Source organism: Eumetopias jubatus, unplaced genomic scaffold (assembly GCF_037043125.1).
Source record: "Eumetopias jubatus isolate StellerSeaLion01/CBP00866 unplaced genomic scaffold, mEumJub1_p1.0 scaffold_17, whole genome shotgun sequence".
Taxonomy (NCBI): domain Eukaryota; kingdom Metazoa; phylum Chordata; class Mammalia; order Carnivora; family Otariidae; genus Eumetopias; species Eumetopias jubatus.
In genome coordinates, this window is record NW_028274823.1 from 32454108 (window position 1) to 32476325 (window position 22218).

The window sequence follows — 22218 nt, forward strand, 5'->3', positions numbered from 1 at the left end:
GGCTGTGCGGGGAGCTGGCGGGCGGCTCAGCCGCGGCGGGGGTTCTCACTTCCCCTCCCCAACGGCCGCGTGTGCAGGTGCCGCGGGCCGTGCCCCGCAGGCGGGGCGGGTCCTGTGGACACGCCCCCGCGGCCAGTCCTCGCAGCCGGTCCGGAGGAAGCGCCAGAGCCGCGGTTGGTGCTGCGCGGAGCCCGGCGCCGCTACCGCCCCGCGCCCCGGGAGGCCGCCGGGCTCGGCCCCGCGCACGCAGCGAGCGGGCAGGTGAGCTGCGCTCCGCGCCATGGCAGCCTCAGGTGCGTAGGCGGGCCCGGGCCCCTCTCCCCAGCCTCCCCGCTGGCGCGCCCTGTCGCCCCACCGCAGCCGTCCGAGCGCTCGCCCGCTCCCGGCTCTGCGTCTTTCGCGCGGGATCTGTGCGCTTTCTGCTTTTTCCCGCTTTCCCGCTTCCCCGGCGCAAACCTCCCGCCCCAGCTTTCCCACGCCCCCCTTCCCAGCTTGTCGCGCGATTCTCTTCTGCCCCCGCCTGTCCCTCGTCTTCTAAGTCTCCTTTCCTCTCTCCGACTGGCTCTAGTTGCTTCTGAGGGTCCTTTCCCCCGTTCTTCCAACTCTGTGAACCGGGGTCCCGTGGAAACAAGGCAGAGCGCCGACTTGTCGGCTTCTGGGAAGTTCCTCTCTTAGGGCCCCATTGGACCAATAGGGGGCGCTCAGGCAGTCCCGGGTGGGCGCCGGGTGATCGCGGGCGGCCCTTGGGCCACCTTCCCAAGCCCCCTTCCTCTACCCATCCTAGGTTTTGTTTTTCATCTAGAATTTAGATAGAAATCTAGGAACACCATTACGTTAGCTTTAGTTTTCTTACGTCTTTTGCAGAACTTTGGGGAATGGGGAAAAGTGAAGGCCACTGAGTAATCTACCCATCGAAAGGTACCAGGAGTCCTGGGTTCTTGATTTGTCTTGGGTTCTTCTCTGGTTCATGGGTGTGTACACTTGCCAAAGTTACTCACTCTCTGAGATCCAGGACAGACCACTTAATGATGGTAATAGAGGCAATTAAGGAGCACTTACTATGCAGTATGATAGTTAATTGTGCACATACATGTGTTCTCAGTGGTGACCGGGACAACCTGGTCTCTGCTCTCAGGGAGTTTACAGTCTTGTGCAAGAAAGCAGTAAGTAGGAGCGCCTGGGTGGCTCAGTCGTTAAGTGTCTGCCTTCGGCTCAGGTCATGATCCCAGGGTCCTGGGATCTAGCCCCGCATCGGGCTCCCTGCTCGGCGGGAAGCCTGCTTCTCCCTCTCCCACTCCCCATGCTTGTGTTCCCTCTCTCGCTGTGTCTCTCTCTGTCAAATAAATAAAATCTAAAAAAAAAAAAAAAGAAAAAAGAAAGCGATAAGTAAACAGGGAGTTGCTAGGTGAGATTAGAGTTACTGTATTTGCAAGTGGGTTTACTTGTATTTTCCTCACCCATTTTATGATGTTTTAGTAGAGATAACATGTATAAACAGGATGTAAACGTCTCTTGAAAACTAAAATCTGGTCAGCCAGTAGAAGATACTGTTCTTGAAGGATGTGGGCAGATGCTAGAATGAAGAGCCAGCTGTCCCCATATCCCCTGAGGTCTAGCCTCCTAATGGTGCCTTGGAAGCTGGGTCGGTGTGTGGGGGTTGGGGGTGGTTGGGGGTGAGGGGTGCGGGGTGGGGGGTGGAGAAGGTCAATGGTAAGAGTTCTGTTAGATTTGGTAATACAGGCTCACTCTTTAAAAGGAATGGGAAAGTAGCTAGTTTTAGCCTTGTGGCTCTCAAGTGGGGCTCTGGAGGTTAGAAGAAGCTGTATTGTGGTAGGAGTAGGCTTATAGTCCGCACATTCCGTTCAAAAGCTGAAGCAGAGTTATGTAGAGGAAATTCATTCATTCAGTAAATATTTATTGCATGCCTACTGTTTCTGGGCACTGTTCTAGGTGTCAGGTGTATATTCAGCAATCAAAACAGACATAAGCTACTTACCCATGGAGTTTATGGAATATGGGGGAGGGCAGGCAATATGCTTGATAAAGAAATTCATGATATGATAAGTACATTAGGAAAGCAGTAGAAGGGGTAGAGGGGGTTGGGTTTACAATTTTATTTTTTAAAGATTTTATTTGTTTATTTTTACGAGAGAGAGCACAAGCAGGAGTCGAGGGGAGGGGCAGAGGGAGAAGCAGACTCCCCGCTGAGCAGGGAGCCCGATGCGGGACTCGATCCCAGGACCCTGATGACCTGAGCCGAAGGCAGACGCTTAACCAACTGAGCCCCCCGGGCGCCCTGGGTTTATAATTTTAAAGGAGGTGGCCAGATTAGGCCTCCTGGAGAAAGGGACATTTGAGTGAAGATCAGAAAGGTCATGTGGGGGGAACAGTGCTCCATTCAGAGGAACAGTAAATGGGTGTATATGGTATATTTAAGGATCAGGGAGAGGTGGTGGAGTAGGTGGGTGATTGGGGGGAAGTAGGAGATGAGGTTGGTGAAGCTCCCACCTCTTTCCATGGCTGAGAACAGGCCCGGGCTGTTAAGTGCAAGAAACAGCAAACGGGGAGAGCCTTTGGACAGAGGAGACAGAGAAAACCACCCTCGTCTAGTGTCCTGTGTGTATGACTCCAGTAGGGCCTGGCGGAAGGGGCTAGAAGAGTGTGCTCCCATTCAGATGGGGACTCGAGCGCAGTGGCCAAACCTGGGGCTATTTATGGGCTCTGTAGTGGCTTCTGCCAATGTCTATAATGGTTAGGGCTGTCACACCCTCCTGCTGTTAGCATGCGCTGTGGCGAGACACCGCTTTAGGTCCTGCAAGCGGGAGCTGGGCCTCCGAGGTCCCCGAGGCTCTCTGAGGTCTGGAGGTGCAAGGACCCATGGTGGCAAAAAAAAGAAAAAGGACCCGTGGTGGCAGTGAGAATACCTCTTGGTAAGATATGAGAGGGTGTGGAGTCACCTAGGCCATCCTTCCATGTGACCTTCTGCTTCTCCACTTCTTCCTCCCTCTTTTCCTCCCTTCCCCCTCCTCCTCCTTTTTCTTATTTTAAACAGTTTTATTCAGATATAATTCACATACCATACACTTTGCCCACTTAAAGTATACGGTTAAAAACAAAAACAAAGTATACATTCATTGTTTTTTTAGTATCTTCACAGATAGGCGCAGACCCCACCATGGTCCATTTTAGAACATTTTCATTACCTCAAAAAGAAACTCATTTTGAGAAATGAGTGAAGGGGGTATACATTTATGAAATAGAAATTTCTTTTAAAAAAAAGAAGAAGAAACCGTATGCTTTGGCTATCACCCTTTTATTAGGACTCCTGCCCGGTCCTAAGTTTTACATCTGTGTCTGTAGATTTCCCTACTCAGGACTTCCATATGAATGGGATCATATAGTATGTGGTCTTGGGTGTTTTCTTTCACATAACATAGTGTTTTCAAGGTTTACCTAAGTTGTAGTATATGTCAGCACTTCATTCCTTTTTAAGGCTGAATTATGTGGTCTTTTAAAATTTCCTTCTGCTGAAGGGTAAGCATTCAGATTTTATTTTTTTGAAAGACATCTTTGCTTACTGAAATCAAGGAGAATCTTGGTTCCCTGTTTTTGGGAAAGAGCGTGGGAAGCAAGATAAAATGAAATGGAATTAGCCTATCCTGGAATATTCTCTAGGTTCCTGATGGTATCTCTTGCATTTACACATGAGAGGGAGGAGACAAAGAAACCATAAGTGACTTCCCCAAGTGATTTCGTCTAGGGCTGGGTGAACCACCACAATCCTTTCCTCCATGTGTCAGCCTTCAGATCTTTGAAGAAAGCTTGCATACCTTTTCTTGCCCTTTTTCTCCAAGGTTTCTCTTATCTCCAGATTTTCTACCATCCCTAGACTTAGAGGATAATAGGGTTTGAAGGTACATTTAATGTTTTGGGATCTGAACTCCCATCTGGTTCTTGAGGTCCCTCAATACTCCTGTCAAGTTTCTAAACTGGAGACCTTCAGAGTCTGGAAGTCCTGATGTGAGTCATTACTAGACCCCTCCCTATCCTAGTCACCTTCCCCTGGTTCGACTCCCTCTTCAGTAGGGTGCTCAGGGCAGATGGATGGGGAACCAGAGTCACCTGCAGACTAAAGAAATGGTCTGGGCTGGGGGTGGTTTGAAAAGCTGCCTGCCACTTCCTCCCTATTCTTTTCTCAGATGGATTCTGAATCTTTTTAAGGAAGCTCTTTTTCAGTCACTGTCTTTCTTAACCACCACTGTCACTCCCTGTTGCCACCAGCGCCCCCCCCCCCCCCCCCCGTTACCCATTGCTTTCTCCTATAGCCCAGTCTGTTCTTTAAGCTCTACAAGGACAAAGGCCCATTCTCATTTCTGTTTAGGATTTATGGATGCCTGTTGGCTCATGGATTTCATTTTTCTTTTTCTTTTTCTTTTTTAAAAGATTCATTCATTTATTTGAGAGAGAGAACGAGAGAGAGCATGAGCAGGGTGTAGGGGCAGAGGGAGAGGGAGAAGCAGATTCTCCGCTGAGCAGGGAGCCAGACTTGGGGCTCGATCTCAGGACCCTGGGATCATGACCTGAGCGGAAGGCAGTTGCTTAACGGACTGAGCCACCCAGGTGCCTGCATGGATTTCATTTTTCTTTTTCTTTTTTTTTTTAAACATTTAAAAAATTTAAATTCAGTTAATTAACATATAATGTATTATTGGTTTCAGAGGTACAGGTCTGTGATTCATCAGTCTTATATAACACCCAGTGCTCATTACATCACGTGTCCTCCTTAATGTCCATCACCCACATACCCCCTGCGCCACCCCCCTCCCCTCCAGCAACCCTCAGTTTGTTTCCTATAGTTAAGTTTGTCTGTCTCTCTGGTTTTGTCTTGTTTTGTTTTTTCCCTCTCTTCCCCTATGATCCTCTGTTTTGTTTCTTAAATTCCAGATATCAGTGAGATCATAGATTTCATTTTTCTTAATAAACAAACTGGGAGAATTGATTTGGCACATGTGAGGAAATGACCTACAGTTACAGGCAGGGATTTATCGTTAACAAAAGGGATGTCCCCACACGAGAGGGTTGCTGACAAAGTGTTTGGTCCTGTGTTGTTATTCAGCATATCATGGAGGAACTTTAACTTCCACTTTGGAACTTTTTTTAGAATTTCCCCAGCTTTCAGTTTCAGCAGTGGAGCAAAATTCAAGAAGGTGATAGATTTCATTCTCCTCATTTTACACTGAGGCAAAATTTGCCTAGACTTAGTGTACTGGTCTCAAGTCACACCACAAGTGGGTGACCAAGTAGGTTGTCATATTAATGAGTCTTGAGGCACTAACCACTTCGTTTTCAAGTACTTTTGCTCAAAGGGGTTGGGGGGCGGGTGTCAAATTTAACACCAGAACCCCAGGAATGAGACGTTTTCAATGTTTTCCATACAGAAGAGGCTAACCCTTTAAGTGTTTTTTAAATTTAAATTGTATTTTATTAAAGTTTTTATTTTTAGAAGGTTTAGATTTATTAAAAAACTGAAGATATTAGAGTTCTCATATATTCCACACCCAGTTTCCCTCATTATTAATAATTTGCACTCTCTTTGATGACTAGAGGTCTTTAATGCCCAGCAGATATTGCGTGGTGCTGTTACCAGAGGAACGGGTCGTGTTGAGGCAGGATCCAGGGTGAAATGAATACTTACGCCCTCAGTGACCCCGGAACTTGTCATTTAAAATTGTTGGTTTGCTTTGCTTTGGGTCACTTTCTCCTCATAAAAGTGGCGTACATCTCTCATGGCCACATGTCAGGGCATTCTAAAGTTGCTGCTTTCCTGCTAAGTCTGTCATTGTTCCAAGATCTGAGTTGCTTTCTTAAGAGTACTTATTATGCTCTCGGAAATACTCTTCTCTCTTCCTTATTTCTTTACCATCTATTGAAAACATCCCCAGTGGCTTCATCACTAATGTGTGGAACCACAACCAGCCTTCTCTGAGATCTTATTCTCCTTCTAGCCCATTTGTAAAAATTGTTGACATGATATTTGCTAGTATATTTGTCAGTATAGGTAGGGAGTGTTGGTGGCTCTTGCTTTTTATTTTTGCACTTTTAACTGAATTCTGAGCACAGATTGCTAACATTACACCCTTATTATTATAATGCACTGTAAAGTCTTGTACATTGCCTACCTGGTGGACCAAGCTCATGCACACTCATGTGCATTAACACTTTACATTTAGAAGAACATTCACCTCTGAGGATAAACCAACCAAGTAGAAAAGAGGGGCAGAAAGAAGGTAAACATATTCTGATGCCTTAACTCTACTTTTCTCAGTATGAGCTCCATAGTTGTGTTGCTTGGCCAATCTTATTCCTTCCATAGTCCTGAAATTATTTCTCCATTGAAGTACAAAGAACTGTTACACGGCGGGGCGGGGTTGGAGGGGGAAGATCAGCAAAGATTTTATTTTAAGGAAGGCTGCAACACTGTCTTCCATACATTAAAATTTTGCCTTTAATCTGCTTAAACTTTGGGGACAGTGTAAGCAGCCTAAAATGGACTGTTTTATTCACAGTTGAGGAACTAGACCATGCTCAGAACTGAGTTTTCTGCAGAGCCACAAGCCAGAGTCTTCCATACATTAAAATTTTGCCTTTAATCTGCTTAAACTTTGGGGACAGTGTAAGCAGCCTAAAATGGACTGTTTTATTCACAGTTGAGGAACTAGACCATGCTCAGAACTGAGTTTTCTGCAGAGCCACATCTTTGTAGAGCCACAAAGATCCATGGTGTCGTCAGAATTGCTGACTGCCTCCCCTCTACCCCATATTACCTTCTAAAACGGATTTCTTTTAAAATTTGCACACCTCCCCTTCTAAAGTACTCCCCGGCTGATCAATGTGCTCCTACTGAGTGCCTGTTGTGTTTTATGTTAGCCCTGGATTAGGGCTCCAGCAAAACAGAGACTCCAAAAAGAAACTCCAAACTTTATTTGCTATTTTTAAAAATTTGGTAATATTATCCCTGGGGAAATCAGAACTGTGTTGGGTTTACATATTATATGTCATTGTTTTTACTTTGAATATGGTGGAAGATGGGATAGGAAGGGGGAGTCCTTCCGTGATGTTTTCAGAGTTTACAGCCTCAGGTCTTGACCCCCAGTCCTGCCTCCAACCTTTTTGCCAGGAGCTAGTCAGTGAAATGTGGTCCAGGGGTGGTGTTTAATTGTGACCATCCACAACTTTCATGATTACCAAACTTCACCAGACTTGAGCAGCTTCCTTCTCTGAGTGGGAGGAAGGATCCCTATTGTATTATGATGTGTGGAGACTCCTCTGCGCTCACCCCTTCCAAGGCACCAAGGACAGTTTGTTGAGCTGGTAGGAGATGAAGCCTCCCCTGAACAGTAGTAACAGGTGTGTTAAGAGCCAAGCTTCTTTGAACTCTGATAATTGGAAGATATGCTTTATTACTTGTAAGATTCTTGACTGAATCCCTGATGAGAGGCAGCAGGTGGACTGGTGGGGGGACTGGACAGGGGACCAGGGGACAAGCCTGTGGTTCAGTCCTAGCTTAGTGACTAGTTTGCTGAGTGTGAATTTGAGTCCCTTCATCTTCCCAGATGAAATGTTTCTTTTATCTGTAAATGAGGAGTTTGGGCCAAGTGATCCCCCAAAGCTCTTTTTAACTCACTGCTTCTCTGAGGCTTTGGACTCTGTTTCTGGCACTTACGCTTTATGAGAGGAAGAAGAAAGCCTATGTCCCAGCACAGGTGAGGTGAGGGACACCCTGCCAATGGTATTATGGAGCTCAAAGTATTAAGTCACCCACAGCTGCTGCTAACGTTCATGCTTTGTTTCTCTTACTGTGCAGATGAGGACACCGGCTCCAATTATTGAGAGCTTACCACATGCCAAGCGCTGTGCTTAGCACTTTATATGAAATATCTAATTTTTTAACAGTTTTTTTCTAAAGATTTTATTTATTCATTCATGAGAGACAGAGAGGGGGAGAGAGAGAGAGAGAAAGAGAGAAGCAGAGGGAGAAGCAGGCTCTCAAGGAGCAGGGAGCCTGATGCGGGACTTGATCCCAGGACCCTGGGATCATGACCTGAGCCGAAGGCAGACGCTTAACCATCTGAGCCACCCAGGCGCCCCTGAAATATCTAATTTAATGCTCACAAAACACTGATAAATATTGCCATTATATTTCCATTTCCCAATGAGTAAACTGAGGTTTAGAATATTTAAGTGACTTACCTAGGGTTACACAGCTAATAATTCACAGAGCCAGGATGCTAAATCTGGCCGCCTTGATTCCGTACCTGTGCTTATAATCCCTGTATTTGGGAAAGAGCCAGGTTCTGGGGCCAAACTGTCTGAGTTCAAATTCTGACTGTCACCACGGGTAAATTATGTACCTGCCACACCTCCGTCTTCTCGTCTTTCAAACGGGGCTAATAGTATTCTCTACCTTATAAGGTTGCTGTGACGATTAAATGGGCTTACTAGGCAGTGCGCCTGGAAGAGCATCTGGAACATAGGAAGCTCTGTATAAGGTGCTTGCTGTTGCTGTCATCATCACCATCTTACGCGACATCAGCTGTGGGTGGAAGAGCATGCCAGCAGAAGTGACAGCTTATGTAAAGTTCTGAAATGTCATGGCATCTTGGGGCAGAGACAGGGAGACAGGTATGGCTGGAACACAGCCTGGAAGCAGGGGAAGGGTTTGACAGCTCTGTCAAGAAGGGGGGGTGGTGCCAGGACCCCCATCTGGTTGGTTTGTGGTGCAGGTCATGTGAGCCCCAGAAAGAGCAGGTGTGGTTTTTTTTTTTTAAAGATTTTTTATTTATTTATTTGAGAGAGAGAGAGAGAGAGCACGCATGAGAAGGGGGAGGGTCAGAGGGAGAAGCAGACTCCCTGCTGAGCAGGGAGCCTGATGCGGTACTCGATTCTGGGACTCCAGGATCATGACCTGAGCCGAAGGCAGTCGCTTAACCAACTGAGCCACCCAGGCGCCAGAAAGAGCAGGTGTGTTAACATGCTTCTTCTCTGCCTCGTTCTTGCTCAGGGCCTGTTGGAAGATGCGACATCCTCATCGTCTACAGCCCGGATGCCAAGGAGTGGTGCCAGTACCTCCAGGAACTCTTTCTGTCCAGTCGGCAGGTGCGGAGCCAGAAGACGCTGACTTACAGGCTGAGGCCTGATGCCTCCTTCTCGGCCAAGGACCTGAACTTCTTCCTGAGCTCCCGCTGCGTCGTCGTGCTGCTGTCCGCCGAGCTGGTGCAGTGCTTCTGCCAGCCGGCCCTGCTGCCCCTGCTGCAGAGAGCCTTCCACCCTCCCCACCGTGTGGTGCGGTTGCTCTGCGGGGTGCAGGATGGCCCGGAGTTCCTGGACTACTTTCCGGACTGGGCGCATTGGCAGGAGCTCACCTGTGACGACGAGCCCGAGACCTACGTGGCAGCGGTGAAGAAGGCCATTTCCGAAGGTAAGGGTGTCTTCTCAAGGAAAGATAAGCAAGCCCTTAAAAAAAAAAAAAAAAAAAAGACTCATCCAGGCCGCAAGCGTTTCAGGTGAGGCAGCTTTCCTGCCTGTGAGCTGCTTCTGTTTTATCATCAGGGCCCTTAAGATTTTTGTGGAAAAATGTGTCACTTTGGACAACATGTTTATAGAGAAATACCCTTCTTCTCTATTTCCCACTAGCCGAGCTTCTGTCTTTTGCCCTGTTTCTCCTTTTAAAGTGGGAAGATTCTGGTCCCCTCTGCCAGGGCTCCTGACTTCAGTGGCCCCAGGAAGTGTGACATACACTCTGATGAACAGTAGCGGAAGATGCGTTCTGGGATGGAGGCATGTCACAGCTCTTCTTCCTCTTTTGCTTTCTATTTTTGCCTCACTGTGGGCTATGAGTGGGCTCTGCGTTCATCACTGTTCTCTTACCATTTGAGATCTTACATACCTGATGCCAGCCAAGAAACCTGGACAGTTATGGGTTGATTTAATGGTGCTCAATTATCCCTGCTGGGACTCGGGCCTTAATGCGGCTCATCCACCCCATCTCATCGGATGAACTGAATCAAGAATTCACTAATTCCCACTGAACTTAAAAAGCTGATATAGCTTCCTCGATTCTTTTATCCAGCAATAGGCTGCTCTAAACCAATAAATGTGACCAGATTTCTTATAACATAGTGGGATCCTGGCTAATTTGTGATATAAAAGACTAGTGTTAATATAAAAGATGTGTCACCTGGATAAGAGATTCTTCTAGGGTTTGCTTTTCTTTACTTCAGAACACAATGATGGAAAAAGCACATAATCTGATCCTGCATGATTGCTCCTCATTGCTTTGAGGGAGTTTTGATCTGCCTAAACTTAGAAAGAACTGAAACACGAGTAGTTATTTCTGTGGATGGGCTTATGTCCCTGCTGTGGTCCATTATGATCTCATGGGCAGGCCCCTGTGACCCACCAGCCTGTCATTCAGGGCTCCATGGATATATTGTCACAGTGCTGGCATCTTACGCTGCATGATCTGACAGATTGTTCTTTAAAATATTCCAGTGGTGTTATTTTTTTAAAAATTATTTTAATTAACATATAATGTATTATTTGTTTCAGGGGTACAGGTCTGTGATTCCAGTGGTGTTATTAAAAAAAAAATACATGATAGAAGGGATTCTTTTAGTATTGTTTCAATGAGCCCAGTATTTAGATCCTGGGTAAATCAATCAATAATCATTTACTTTTTACTAAGGACTCTGGCTCCATATGCTATGAGCCTTTAGCTTCAAGGGTTTCCAAAAGAATGAAGTGTTTCATGGTGGTGTTTCTGTTCTGAGAACAAATAACCTGTCATCAGAAAGAGATTATTTTAATGGGAGATTAAAATAAGCTTCTTAGTGGAAACTCTGCAGTTCAGAATCAATGGATAGGTAGGGACAAATGGAGTTCTAGGAAAGAGAAAGAAGAAGGATGGCTTATGGCGCCAATATAACTTTCTTATCTGGTGTTAGACTTGTGGACTTTGGGACTTGAGGGGTCTGTGTGAGCCGGGATGGCTTAGGTTTGCTTTTCAGATACCCATAGCCATTGGCCTTGGTCGGCGCAGTAATGTGGTGCTGTATCTCCGGTTTGTATGCTGGGCAAGCTTCCTTAACAAACTCCAGACTCAGAGTCTGGCAGTATGCCAAACAGAACATTGACCAGGCGTAGGGACACTCCATGGCGCTAACTAAGTGCCCGGTATTGGGCAAGTCACTTATCCTCTTTGGGTTTCCATTTCCTTCTCTGTAAAAGGCCAGAATAAGACTTGATCTAAGACACTTTCCAGGGTTGATAACCTATATGATTCCTCAAGGCCAGAGAGTCTCAGACATTTCTGAAGCATCACCTTCTTTTCACCATTTTATACCTGCTTTGACTCCCAGGAAGCTTAGGGTTAAAACAACGTTTAAGAACAGTACCATCCCAAACTAGGTTTTTGATATGATTATACCTTTAGTTATATTCTCTATAACTTGTGATAATTTATCTTAATACTTCTCTTGTACACACGAGGTTTTCCTAAGGTGCCTCAAATAAAAGCAAAAAATAAAATTTTCATACACCCCACTACTACAACATGCCCTACTCTCATTGAAATAAATGCATAAATACATGAGACTTGTATCTTTGACTTTCTGTGTTAAGAAAGAGAATCCCAGTGGGAAATGTAATGGAAAATTGATAACAGGGTTGAATTAATGGTAGGGACAGTAATTATGGGGTTACTGATTGTAGGGTTGTTGAAAGTTATAGGGAGACAAATTTCAGGAAACCTTTCTAACAGAGCATGCAAAGATGGAACGGATTCCCTTTGGAGGTGGTGAGTCACAACCCTGGAAATATGTGAGTGGAGACTGTTGATGTGGCCTAAAGGGATTCAGCTTTGGAGCCGTGGCTGGACCATGTGACCTTCACAGCCTCTTGACCATAAAATTCCCTTATGTTAAATTCCTCTTTTCCACCAGGAACACATTTCTTCTTCTTTTTAAGATTTTATTTATTTACTTGGTTGGGGGGGGGGTGGCACAGAGAGAGAAGGAGAGAGAGAATCCCAAGCAGACTCCACACTGAGCGCAGAGCCTGACACAGGGCTCGATCCCACGACCCCGAGATCATGACCTGAGCTGAAATCAAGAGTCAAACACTTAACAGACTAAGCCACCCAGCCAGGCGCCCCAGGAACACATTTCTATTGTGACTCTAGTCTTCCTCCTTCACCAGGTCTCCCTGGGCTTTCTAACTTTCCCCTGAAGAAATATTGGCCATATTCCTACTGTGACCTCAGCAGAAAGTAGCAGGAAAAAAAGACCTCAAGTTGTAATCTATGTAATCCTTAAAAATGGTAAAGTTCCCAGCATATTTGTATATATGTATTTTTTCTTAACATTGAGGTACCTTTTGGAAAAACGTGACTACTCGATAAGATATTCACTGAGACCATTTGAAATTTAGGCTAAATTTTAGAACATTTAAAACTTAAAATAAGGCTTAAAGATCAAAAGCTTTAGAGAGCAGAGCTGGTAATAAGGTAATTATTCCAGAAACTTAAAGTAAATGGGGTTATAGGTAGTCAATTATACTTCTTTTGCTGCTACATTATCTAAATAAGCGATTCTCAAACTTTCCTGTGTTCAGGAGGACATGGGGATCTTGTCAGTATGCACATTCTCACTCCGTAGATCTGGGTGGGGCCCAAGATTCAGCATTTCTTTTATTTATTTATTTATTTATTTATTTGAGAGAGGGAGAGAGTGTGAGAGAGAAATCATGAGCTGGGAGAGGGGCAGAGGGAGAAGCAGACTTCCCGCTGAACAGGGAGCTCAGTGCGGGACTCGATCCCAGGATCCTGGGATCATGACCTGAGCTGAAGACAGACGCTTAACTGACTGAGTCACCCAGGTGCCTGAGATTCCACATTTCTAACAAGTTCCTGGGTGATGCTGATGCTGCTGGTCAAGGGTCCATTGAGTATGTGAGCAAGGGTCTCAGCCCCCCTTCCTTTGCCAGGTCAGTGGTCATGTCCCCCTGTAGCGCATGGACCGTTTTCTCCAATCTCCACTTTCCTAGAAGTAGAGGCACCATCATATTAGGTGACTCCTGGATACCTGTCAGATTAGGTATAAAATTAGGCCAGTGTTTGGTGCTTCGGCCAACAGACTTCAGGGCTGGGTTCCTGAGTTCTCTTCCCTGCCCCTACTCACAGATTCGTTGTGTAAGCTCTGGCAACTTTTAATCTCAGTTTTCCAGAAGTAAATGGTTCTGACATTAGAGTAGGGTTATACTTCCATCACAATCCTTACTGCTTCTTCATTTGATAATGAATTACTCTTCCACTAAAAAGTGTTTTGGAGGTTTTATTTTATTTCCCACTCCCTCTCCAAATTTGTCAGCTACCTTAAAATTGAGCAGATGTTTTAATTAGAGTCTTTAGTGTGTTGGAGCAGGCAGCTTGCTTCCCAAGATCTTCATCTGTAAAATGATGGGGTTGGACCACATGATTTGGAAGTTTTCTTCCAACCCCCAGCACTGTAATATATCATTATAAGTTTTCCAAGAAGATGGAAGAACACTTGAATTGATTCTGTTTAGTTCCCAGATGTCTACAGTGATAAATACCCAGTGCATAGAACACTGTACTATTGTTCTGGATTTTTTTTTTTAATTTGTTGGGTGATTATTTTAAAATAAGGAAGTGAGAAAAACCCAGGTACAACATAGAAATTATTTCCTCTTTTTACTGGAGCTGTATTCTTTGCTGCAAATCTCCCTGGAATACAAAAATAGATTGTTAGTGTGTGTGGGAAAGGACTTGTTAGGTGATGCTGAGTTTTATTTCCAAAGTTCTCATCATTTTGTGTGTGTGTGTGTGTGTGTGTGTGTGTGTGTGTGTGTGTGTGTGTGTAGGGGGAAGGGAAGCATTAAACCTAATTCTTCTACTATTACTCATATTACACTGGAGAGCTCACCTGCTTTTTTTTTTTTAAGATTTTTTATTTATTTATTTGACAGAGACACAGTGAGAGAGGGACCACAAGCAGGGGGAGTGGGAGAGGGAGAAGCAGGCTTCCCGCAGAACAGGGAGCCCTATGAGGGGCTCGAACCCAGGACCCTGGGATTATGACCTGAGCTGAAGGCAGACGCCCAACCGACTGAGCCACCCAGGCGCCCCTCACCTGCTTCTTGATATGCATTGTTTTCCCTTTGCCTCCCCTTATCCTTCCCCATGGTCCTTGTACTTCAGAAGTTCCGATGGTACCCAAAATTATAGTGTATTTTGCCTTTTGTTCCCTTGGGGAACATTTAGAGGTATATGCCCATGTCTGGCCTGCCTTTGTTGATGTGAACGTTCTAATCTGAATATTATACTGGAGTTTAGAAGAAAGAGAGTTAGATATTTAAAAATGCTTTCAGCTCATCAGATGGCTTCCAAAATCTTTTCCTAAATTTAAAAAGGAACATTTTTTTTTCTGAAATGAAGTAACATATGTTCATCATAATGTTTAAAAAAATACCTATAGGTTATTGCCAATTTTCCCTTTTTATAAATAACGTTGCAATATATCTTTCTGCAGCTTTGTGCCTAAATCTCTGTGAATCTGTGGATTTCCCCAATCTTATGTCTGCAGAGCTCCTGGAGATAGGGTGGCATCACTGCTCTGTGCATCCTCCTACCATCTCCCTATAACCTGAGTCCAGCCGTGACCCCTCTTACTACAGTTTTTTGTTGTTGTAATTTAATTTTTTTTCTTTCCCTTTGTGCCTGACTAAGCCAATGATTTACATGTACAGTTTTTCTTGCAGACATATTCATGTGGAGAACTGCCCTCACAGAAAGAGCTAATAATAACACGAATGCTTTTTTGGCCATTAAGAGTAATGCAGGGGACATTTTACGTGTGTTTATTCCCCCCACTACCCTACGTGGGTAGATGGCTTTATTGCCATTCCTCGGATGAGGAAACTGGTTCAGAGAGTGTAAATGACTTGCACAAAGACGGGAGCAGCTCTCTTTGGAACCGAGGGCCTTCAGACTCTAGAATGATCTCCACGTTGCCTTGCTTTCTCCTCAGTCTCCACTCACTGCCCTTGTATTCCATGTGGAGACGAGACGGATGAAGAAAGCTCATGGAAGAAATAGGATCAGGGACGAGGAAGCTTCCCTGAGTTCTCTAGACCACTTTGTTTCAAGGGCAGGTGCGTGGGCTCCTGCCCCAGGCCCACTGAACCAGAATCTCAGGGGGGTTAGTCCCAGGAAGGTGAATTTCCACAAGGCTTGCTGTTGCTTCTGCTGCACAGCCATGTTCTGGGGGCTCTGCTCCTTGCCTGGTGCCCGGTCCCTCGGCTTTCTGCTTCGAGGAGCAGGCAGCAGCTCAGGCCCTGTGGGCTGTGATGAGGCGGGTCACGGGGCAGAGGTCCCAGGGGCTTGGAGCTTGGCCACGGCATGACTTGCTTCCACGTCACAGGGAGCGGCCCTCAGAGAAGGGGGGAGGGTCAGGCCCTTGTAGCAAACGGGAAGTCACTGCACCCTCCTTGCTCTCCTTTGTGCGGTGGCCTCACTGATGGTAAGTCAGTCATGTCTGGGGCTTCTGTGGTTCCCTGCAGAGGCTGAGGGGAGAATCTGACCTTTGGCCTCTTGAAATGGACTAGTTTTGTTCTACTGCTCTCCTGCCTCAAGGCCGTGGGCATTTGGATCTGTGCTTTCTCTGCTGTGGGTTGGCCACTCTGCAGTTGGCTCCTGAAGGCTCCCTAAATGCCCCCTGCTGAAGGAGGCTTTCTTCAGTTCATTTTTATTCCCTTTTTGCAATAATCTTTGATTTGGAGAAGAAGGTGCCTGGCTCGGATAGCTGAAATCCATCCTGCTGTTCATTAAAAAGCCACAGCCTCTCCCAGGGTCCTTTGGATTTCCCTTGCCAGGTGCCTTGACCGCCTTGTATGTAGCATAAGGTAAGTTCACCCACCTAGCTGCGCCTGAAACAATTAACAAGGGCAAATAGATTTTTGGGCCTGTGGAACTTTCCCCCTGAGGCCTCTGAGGCCCCCAGGATTATGAATTTTCCCACAGAGCTGTGAGCCCCAGGTGGCGCAGTGCAATTGGCCGCCCCTGCTGCTTCGTCAGCCACCCAAAGATGGCCGCCTCCTCCCAGTTCATTAGCTTTTCTGTGGCCCCTTGAGGAAGGTATCTGCAAGTCCCTTTGTCACCCTGGTTGGTTGGCGAGATGCAGTGAAGAGGGAGTGATGAATGTTCAAGTTTCTATTCCTGGGAGAATCTCCTTTACACCAGTCTTTGTCTCCATTTTCTATCACATGCTGGGATGGAAGTACTAGATACAGGAATTTCACTTGTTAGTTTCTTACCTAGTTCTTTCGGTATTTTTTTTTGCATCTTGCTTCTCCTGGAACTGTTGGTAGTAGAGAATACTAGAACTCAGGAGGAACCTGACATATGTTTTACCCTTTTCTGTAGACATTCTTTCATTTGGTCCATGCAGTTTTCCTGTAAGGAAGACCTTATTTTTATGCCCATTTTAAAGATGAGGGAAAACAAGGCCTAGGCAGGTTCAGTGACTTGTCCAAGGTCACACAGCTGTTTGTCCATAAAACGATCAGGACAAGGGCCTCCTGCTAATGCAGTCTAAGGCCTACTCATGGCCTTATCTGCATACCACAACCAGCTTTTCATCTGGTATATATTCATTGGGCATCTACTGTTTCCAGTGCCCTGTGCTGGGATAGAGCAGGGAAAGCCCAGACATAGTCACTGCTGTGATGGTGTCTGCCTACGTTCTGGAGCAGAGCTGTCCTAAAAAGGTATGATGTGAGCCAGATGTGGAATTTAAGGTTTTCTTGTAGCTGCAGAAAAAAAAAAAAGAAGTAAAAAAGAAACAAGTGAGTTAATTTTAATAATATGGTTTACTTAAGCCAATATATCTAAAATATTGTCACTTCAACATATAATCAATATAAATATTATCAATGAGATATTTTACATCTTTTTTTAATACCAAGTCTTTGAAATCTGGTGCATAGTTTACACTTAGAGAACACACTGCAGTTGTTCAATAGCCACCTGTGGCCAGTGGCTGCCATATTGGACAGTGTAGATCAAGGAGGGTGCTCACCTTTTTTGAGAATTGGGTCCCTGTCAATTAATATTTAAGACATTGAATGTCACATGTGTTAACAATATGCCTATCCTGGTTTCTCCATTCATTCATATATTTGGTCAGTAAGTCATTCAGAAAGTATTGAACGAGCATCTGTCTGACAGGTGCTGGCCTGTATATAATGCCTCTTTATCTTTTTATTTCCTTTCTTCCCTTTCTAAATTTTGTTAGCTATTTAGCTGTAGTCCCAGGCTCCAGAAGTTCAGTGTCAGTTAAGACAAGATTAGCTTTGATTAACAATAGGATTTCTGTCCTTGAAATGACCAGTTTCTCATCTGGACCAGTGAGACTGAGCTCCTGGCTCCCTAAGTGAAGACAGTCAAACCAGGGTGCTTATAGATAGATAATTTTAAAAAGTTATGTTTATGCCAATATAGGCATAGAGGGCTTTTTTTTTTCCTGGAAGGATACACAAGACGTTTTTGATAGTAGTTGCTTTTGGGTGGATGGAGGACTTTTTGTCTTAGACATTTCTCTGGTGTTTCTCTTTTTCTACTATGTTCACGTTTTACTTTCAGTTAGGAATCTTAAAAGGGAAAAATAATGGAGTCGTGGGGATTTCCAAAATCTAGAGAAAGGAGTTGGGCTTTTGCCCAGCTCATCCACGTAGGTTGAATTCAGGTTAAACTCCTTTATATGAACTCCTTGGCGTTTTTCTTAGCCTCACGGGACTGATCTTCTGGGTGAGGGGGAGCGATAGAGTATTGGTTTGTTTCTTGCTACGATGTCTGCACCTTCAGTCACTCTGTAGAGGCTAATGCCTGCTACTTATCATTGAGTCATATTTTTACTCTTGTCATCAAATTTGGATTGATGTCTTTTTAGGGTGGTACAATCTTTTTGACAAGAAACGAGAATATGGGTGTGTATTTCATGGACTCTAACACTAACTGCTCTTGCCACCTTGGGCAAGTCACTCTGTATCCGTTCTTGTCCTTTTTAAAAAGCTGGGAGGAATATAAGTCGACGCATCTGAGACTTTTACAGCCAGCGAAATTCCATGTGGTTCTGTGTGTGGTTTAGCAGGGCTTACATCGCATTGCTCGGTCTTAATCTGATAGTTTTCAAAATTTCATCAAGGTATAGTGTTTTATTTCAGCTAACAAGTTCTCCTTCACAATAGAATTTTAAACAGAACCTTAAATGCTATCATACTAGCTTTCGGTTTATGAACATTACCCCAAGTTTAGTCTTAGGAGGATATAACATGATGCCATTATCTGGGTGGGAATGAAGGAATGCATGGATTTAACATTTTACACGTACTGTTTATTATGGTCTGCGTGTAGACTTATGAATGTGAGTCTATAGGAAGATAATGGGGCAGGGGAAATAGGGGGCAAATATGTGTGACAAAATAGGTCTGTTAATTTCCCTATTTTTACAGGGTGTTTTGACAGCTTTTCAATTTAGTTCCCATTGCCATTCACATGACTGAGAGTGTGTCCAAGACGGCTAAGGAAATAGGATGATTTATGCTTTATGTGACTCTTCATCTGCCCGTTGGAGAAATTACGGAAACCACAGTAGGCTTGTCATATGGACTTTTGAGAGGAAGACTTCCTAATTTAGCCATTTCGGTAAAATTTAGGCCAACAGTCGTTGATTGGTTTTCCAAGGTACTGAGAAATGAACAAAATCAGTAATTGATAAAATTGCCTTTTCTGTGGGGGATAAACACTTGGAGCCTATTTTATTTTCACTGCGTTTGTTTTTTAAGAAACATGGACTATGTATTACACTAAAGTGTAAACTATGCTGATGTTTTATGCATGTCAAATAGAATACAAATTCCCTATCACTCACAAGGGGCCCGGTAGATGGTGGTTGGATGGATGTCCGGATGGGTGCATTCATGGATTGTTGGCCGGTTTCCTTATTCTTGGTCCCGTTTTGAGTGCTTCCGTTGGAGGAAAGGAAGATATTCCTCTTATGAGTATCCTTCCTAAGGGCCTGTACTGCTGGTGTCATTTGGATCATCAGCCATTTCCATGGAGCAGGTTTGTCTTGTGTCATGTAGCCAGGATGTATCTAAAGAGAAACTTTAAGCTGATTCAGAGCAAGACAGGGTTGAATAGAGTACATCTTTTTTACTGTGTCCATACTTAAAAACGTACCAGGTATGATATCCTGTCCCACAAAAGAATCAGTATGCTGTTACAAAAACTAACGGTCGGAATTGTTTGCTCCATGGGGGGTATGGGTAGGTCTGTACGTAGCAGAGATTAAATTGGGTGTGTCTTCTTTAAAGGAGATCATTAAAGTGAAGACATCTGTAGAGTTCAAAAGAGACCTCTAGAATTGGCTTAGTCATTTTGGAAACTCCTTGGTACTTTTTCTTCTGCGTTTATGCCTTCTGCATATGTGTATCTTCCCTATCACTCTTACAAGTGTAGACTCATACCAGGTTCTGATTTAAAAGAATGCTGGTTGAACATACATATTTTGTCTGCCAAATTGCCAGTTTCACAAACAGCCTGCTGGCTCTCTCTCGAACATCTGATAACACAGGAAATAGAGGGGAGGCTGATGATGAAATGAAAGTGCTCTAATTTTAAAATTGGACTAAATAAGTTTCCTTTTACATGTACAGTTAATGTTTGAGGCCACAGTTGTAGAAAGATAGACACCCATCAAAGCTAGCAGATAGAAAAATACTCGTGGGGCGCCTGGGTGGCTCAGTCGTTAAGCGTCTGCCTTCAGCTCAGGTCATGATCCCAGGGTCCTGGGATCGAGCCCCACATCGGGCTCCAGGCTCCGCGGGAAGCCTGCTTCTCCCTCTCCCACTCCCCCTGCTTGTGTTCCCTCTCTCGCTGTCTCTCTCTCTCTGTGTCAATTAAATAAATGAATAAAATCTTTAAAAAAAAATATTCGTGTTAGCTGCTGACCCATTTTTTTTTGAGCATGTAAAATGTGGGGAAACATTTCTTTTTCTTTTTCTTTTTTTTTTTTAAAGATTTTTATTTATTTATTTGACAGAGAGACAGCGAGGGAGGGAACACAAGCAGGGGGAGTGGGGGAAGGAGAAGCAAGCTTCCTGCGGAGCAGGGAGCCCGATACGGGGCTCGATCCCAGCACCCCGGGATCATGACCTGAGCCCAAGGCAGATGCTGAACGACTGAGCCACCCAGGCGCCCCCGGGGAAACATTCCTGTTGCAGGATATGGATTTAGCATTCCTGATGGAGTCAACCTGTTATTTGTTCTGAAACAGAGTCCCCCTTTCATTTTCTAGGACTTTCTGAATATCATTTCTCAAAGCCTTGGTGTGTAGCCAGAGGTCTCCGGCCGTAATTGTGAAGTGTTTCTGTGTTAGAAGTTTTTCGGGAAAAATGTTAATACCGAAAGAATTGTACACTCATTTGGCTGCCTAAGTGTTTATTTTTATTTTGTATTCACTTGGAAATTAGTGTCCCAGAGGTTGTAGAAACGCTTCATTAGACATAGTTTTCCCCCAGTCCCTTCCATGGTCTAGGGTGTTCATGTGGTTATAACTTGTCCATGCTCTGGAAACAACAGAGCCTCTGGTAGGAGAATAGGGACGGGGGAGCCGCTGAGTCCACAGGATGGAGATATGGAATATTAACATTAGAAGAGGAAACTGGGGTGATCTGGCCCTGCCCCTGTACTTTAAAATGAACAAAGTGGGACCCAGAGGAATTCAACGACTTGCCAATGTTACACAGTTAGTGGCAGAGATGAGACTTAATTTATGTTTACATTCAACAAATATTTGTTGAGCTTATGGAGTGCTTGTCATGCGGGTGGCTCCCTGCAAGGCCCTGAGAAGACATGATGAAAAAGTCAACTTAATTCCTGCCCTTGCAAAGTTTATGTGTCTAGGAGGAGAAGGCCATTGAATCACCATTTGTCCCATTAATTACTTAATGCCAGGTATGTCCACTGTTATGAGGCAGAAGTCTGAGAGCTCCTTTTGAATAATAAGGGGACCTGAGATATCCTAAGGTCCCCTTGGATGGTTCCTCATGGCATCCATTAAGGAAGGAGTGAGTTTCCTGAGCATCCACCTTGAAAAAGAGAAGAAAAGGTGCATCTTCCAGTGGTGGCAGAAATTATGCATATGGTGGGGCGCTTGGGTGGCCCTGTCGATTAAGTTTTTTGATTTCGGTTCAGATCATGATCTCAGGGTTGTGAGATTGAGCCTTTCGCTGGGCGTGGGGCGTGCTTAAGATTCTCTCTCCCTCTCCCTCTGCTCCTCCCCACTCCTCTCTCTCTTTCCCTGTCTCTAAAAAAAAAAAAAAAAAAGTTATGCATGTGGTTACCTAATGATAACACAGAGCCCAGTTAACCATGGCTTTCAGGCACATGAGTCATTTTTCTCAGAGTAATGGTTAGACTGTCTAAAATTTTGGAGTAGCTTTATTCAAGCACTCTGTTTTAAAATGAGCATTTTGCTTCTTTCCTTAAATTTGAAGACAACAATGATGTTAGGTGTGTATGTTAGTATGTTCCCACAATTTGAAAGTTTCACCTTCTACTTCATCTAAATGTTTGTTGGTTAGAAGGGTGGGCTAAAGATAAGTTGGAAATTAATAAGGATCAATATAAAATTCAGCACAGGGTCCAAGAAAATAATCGAACAGTTGTACAAAACAGAGTGAAGGAATAAATATTTTAAAAGTAGCATTTGTAAGAAGATCTAGTGGTTTTAGTTGGAGGCGAGCTAAACATGGTCAACAGAGCAACGTCACCTTCAAATATGAAGGTTTATGAACAGAAGTATTGGGGTCAGAGAAGAAGCTCCTCTTCTATCCTGCATTAGTCAAGCTTACCTGGACACATGTTTACTCTTTCAATGGGAGGCACGTAAAGATATTCAACCGTCCATCCATCCATCCATCCATCCATCCATCCATCCATCCATCCAATCATTTTGTTTACTGTCCCTTCAATAGAATGTAGGCCTCAGGAGAGTGGGGATTCCATTCACTGCTGTATACCCAGTGTCTCCAGCAATGCTTCTCACGTAGTAGGCCCTCGGGAAACTGTTGAATGACTGA

The 22218-nt window shown here is 44.6% G+C and overlaps 1 protein-coding gene across 5 annotated transcripts in view; it reads left to right on the forward strand.

The window, feature by feature from the left end:
* The window catches only part of PIK3AP1 (phosphoinositide-3-kinase adaptor protein 1), a 127676-nt gene that overhangs the window by 9305 nt on the left and 96153 nt on the right, over window positions 1-22218 (forward strand). Inside the window, exons 1-2 of one of the 5 annotated variants that reach the window (XM_028098477.2) lie at window positions 169-293; window positions 9062-9478. In XM_028098477.2, the coding sequence (XP_027954278.1) occupies window positions 281-293; window positions 9062-9478 (430 nt within the window). In that variant the 5' untranslated portion in view covers window positions 169-280. Of the gene's footprint in view, window positions 1-168; window positions 294-8572; window positions 8683-9061; window positions 9479-15571; window positions 15597-15695; window positions 15979-22218 lie in introns of those variants that run through there. The other 4 variants (XM_028098476.2, XM_028098478.2, XM_088020007.1 and 1 more) reach the window with 4 other exon arrangements.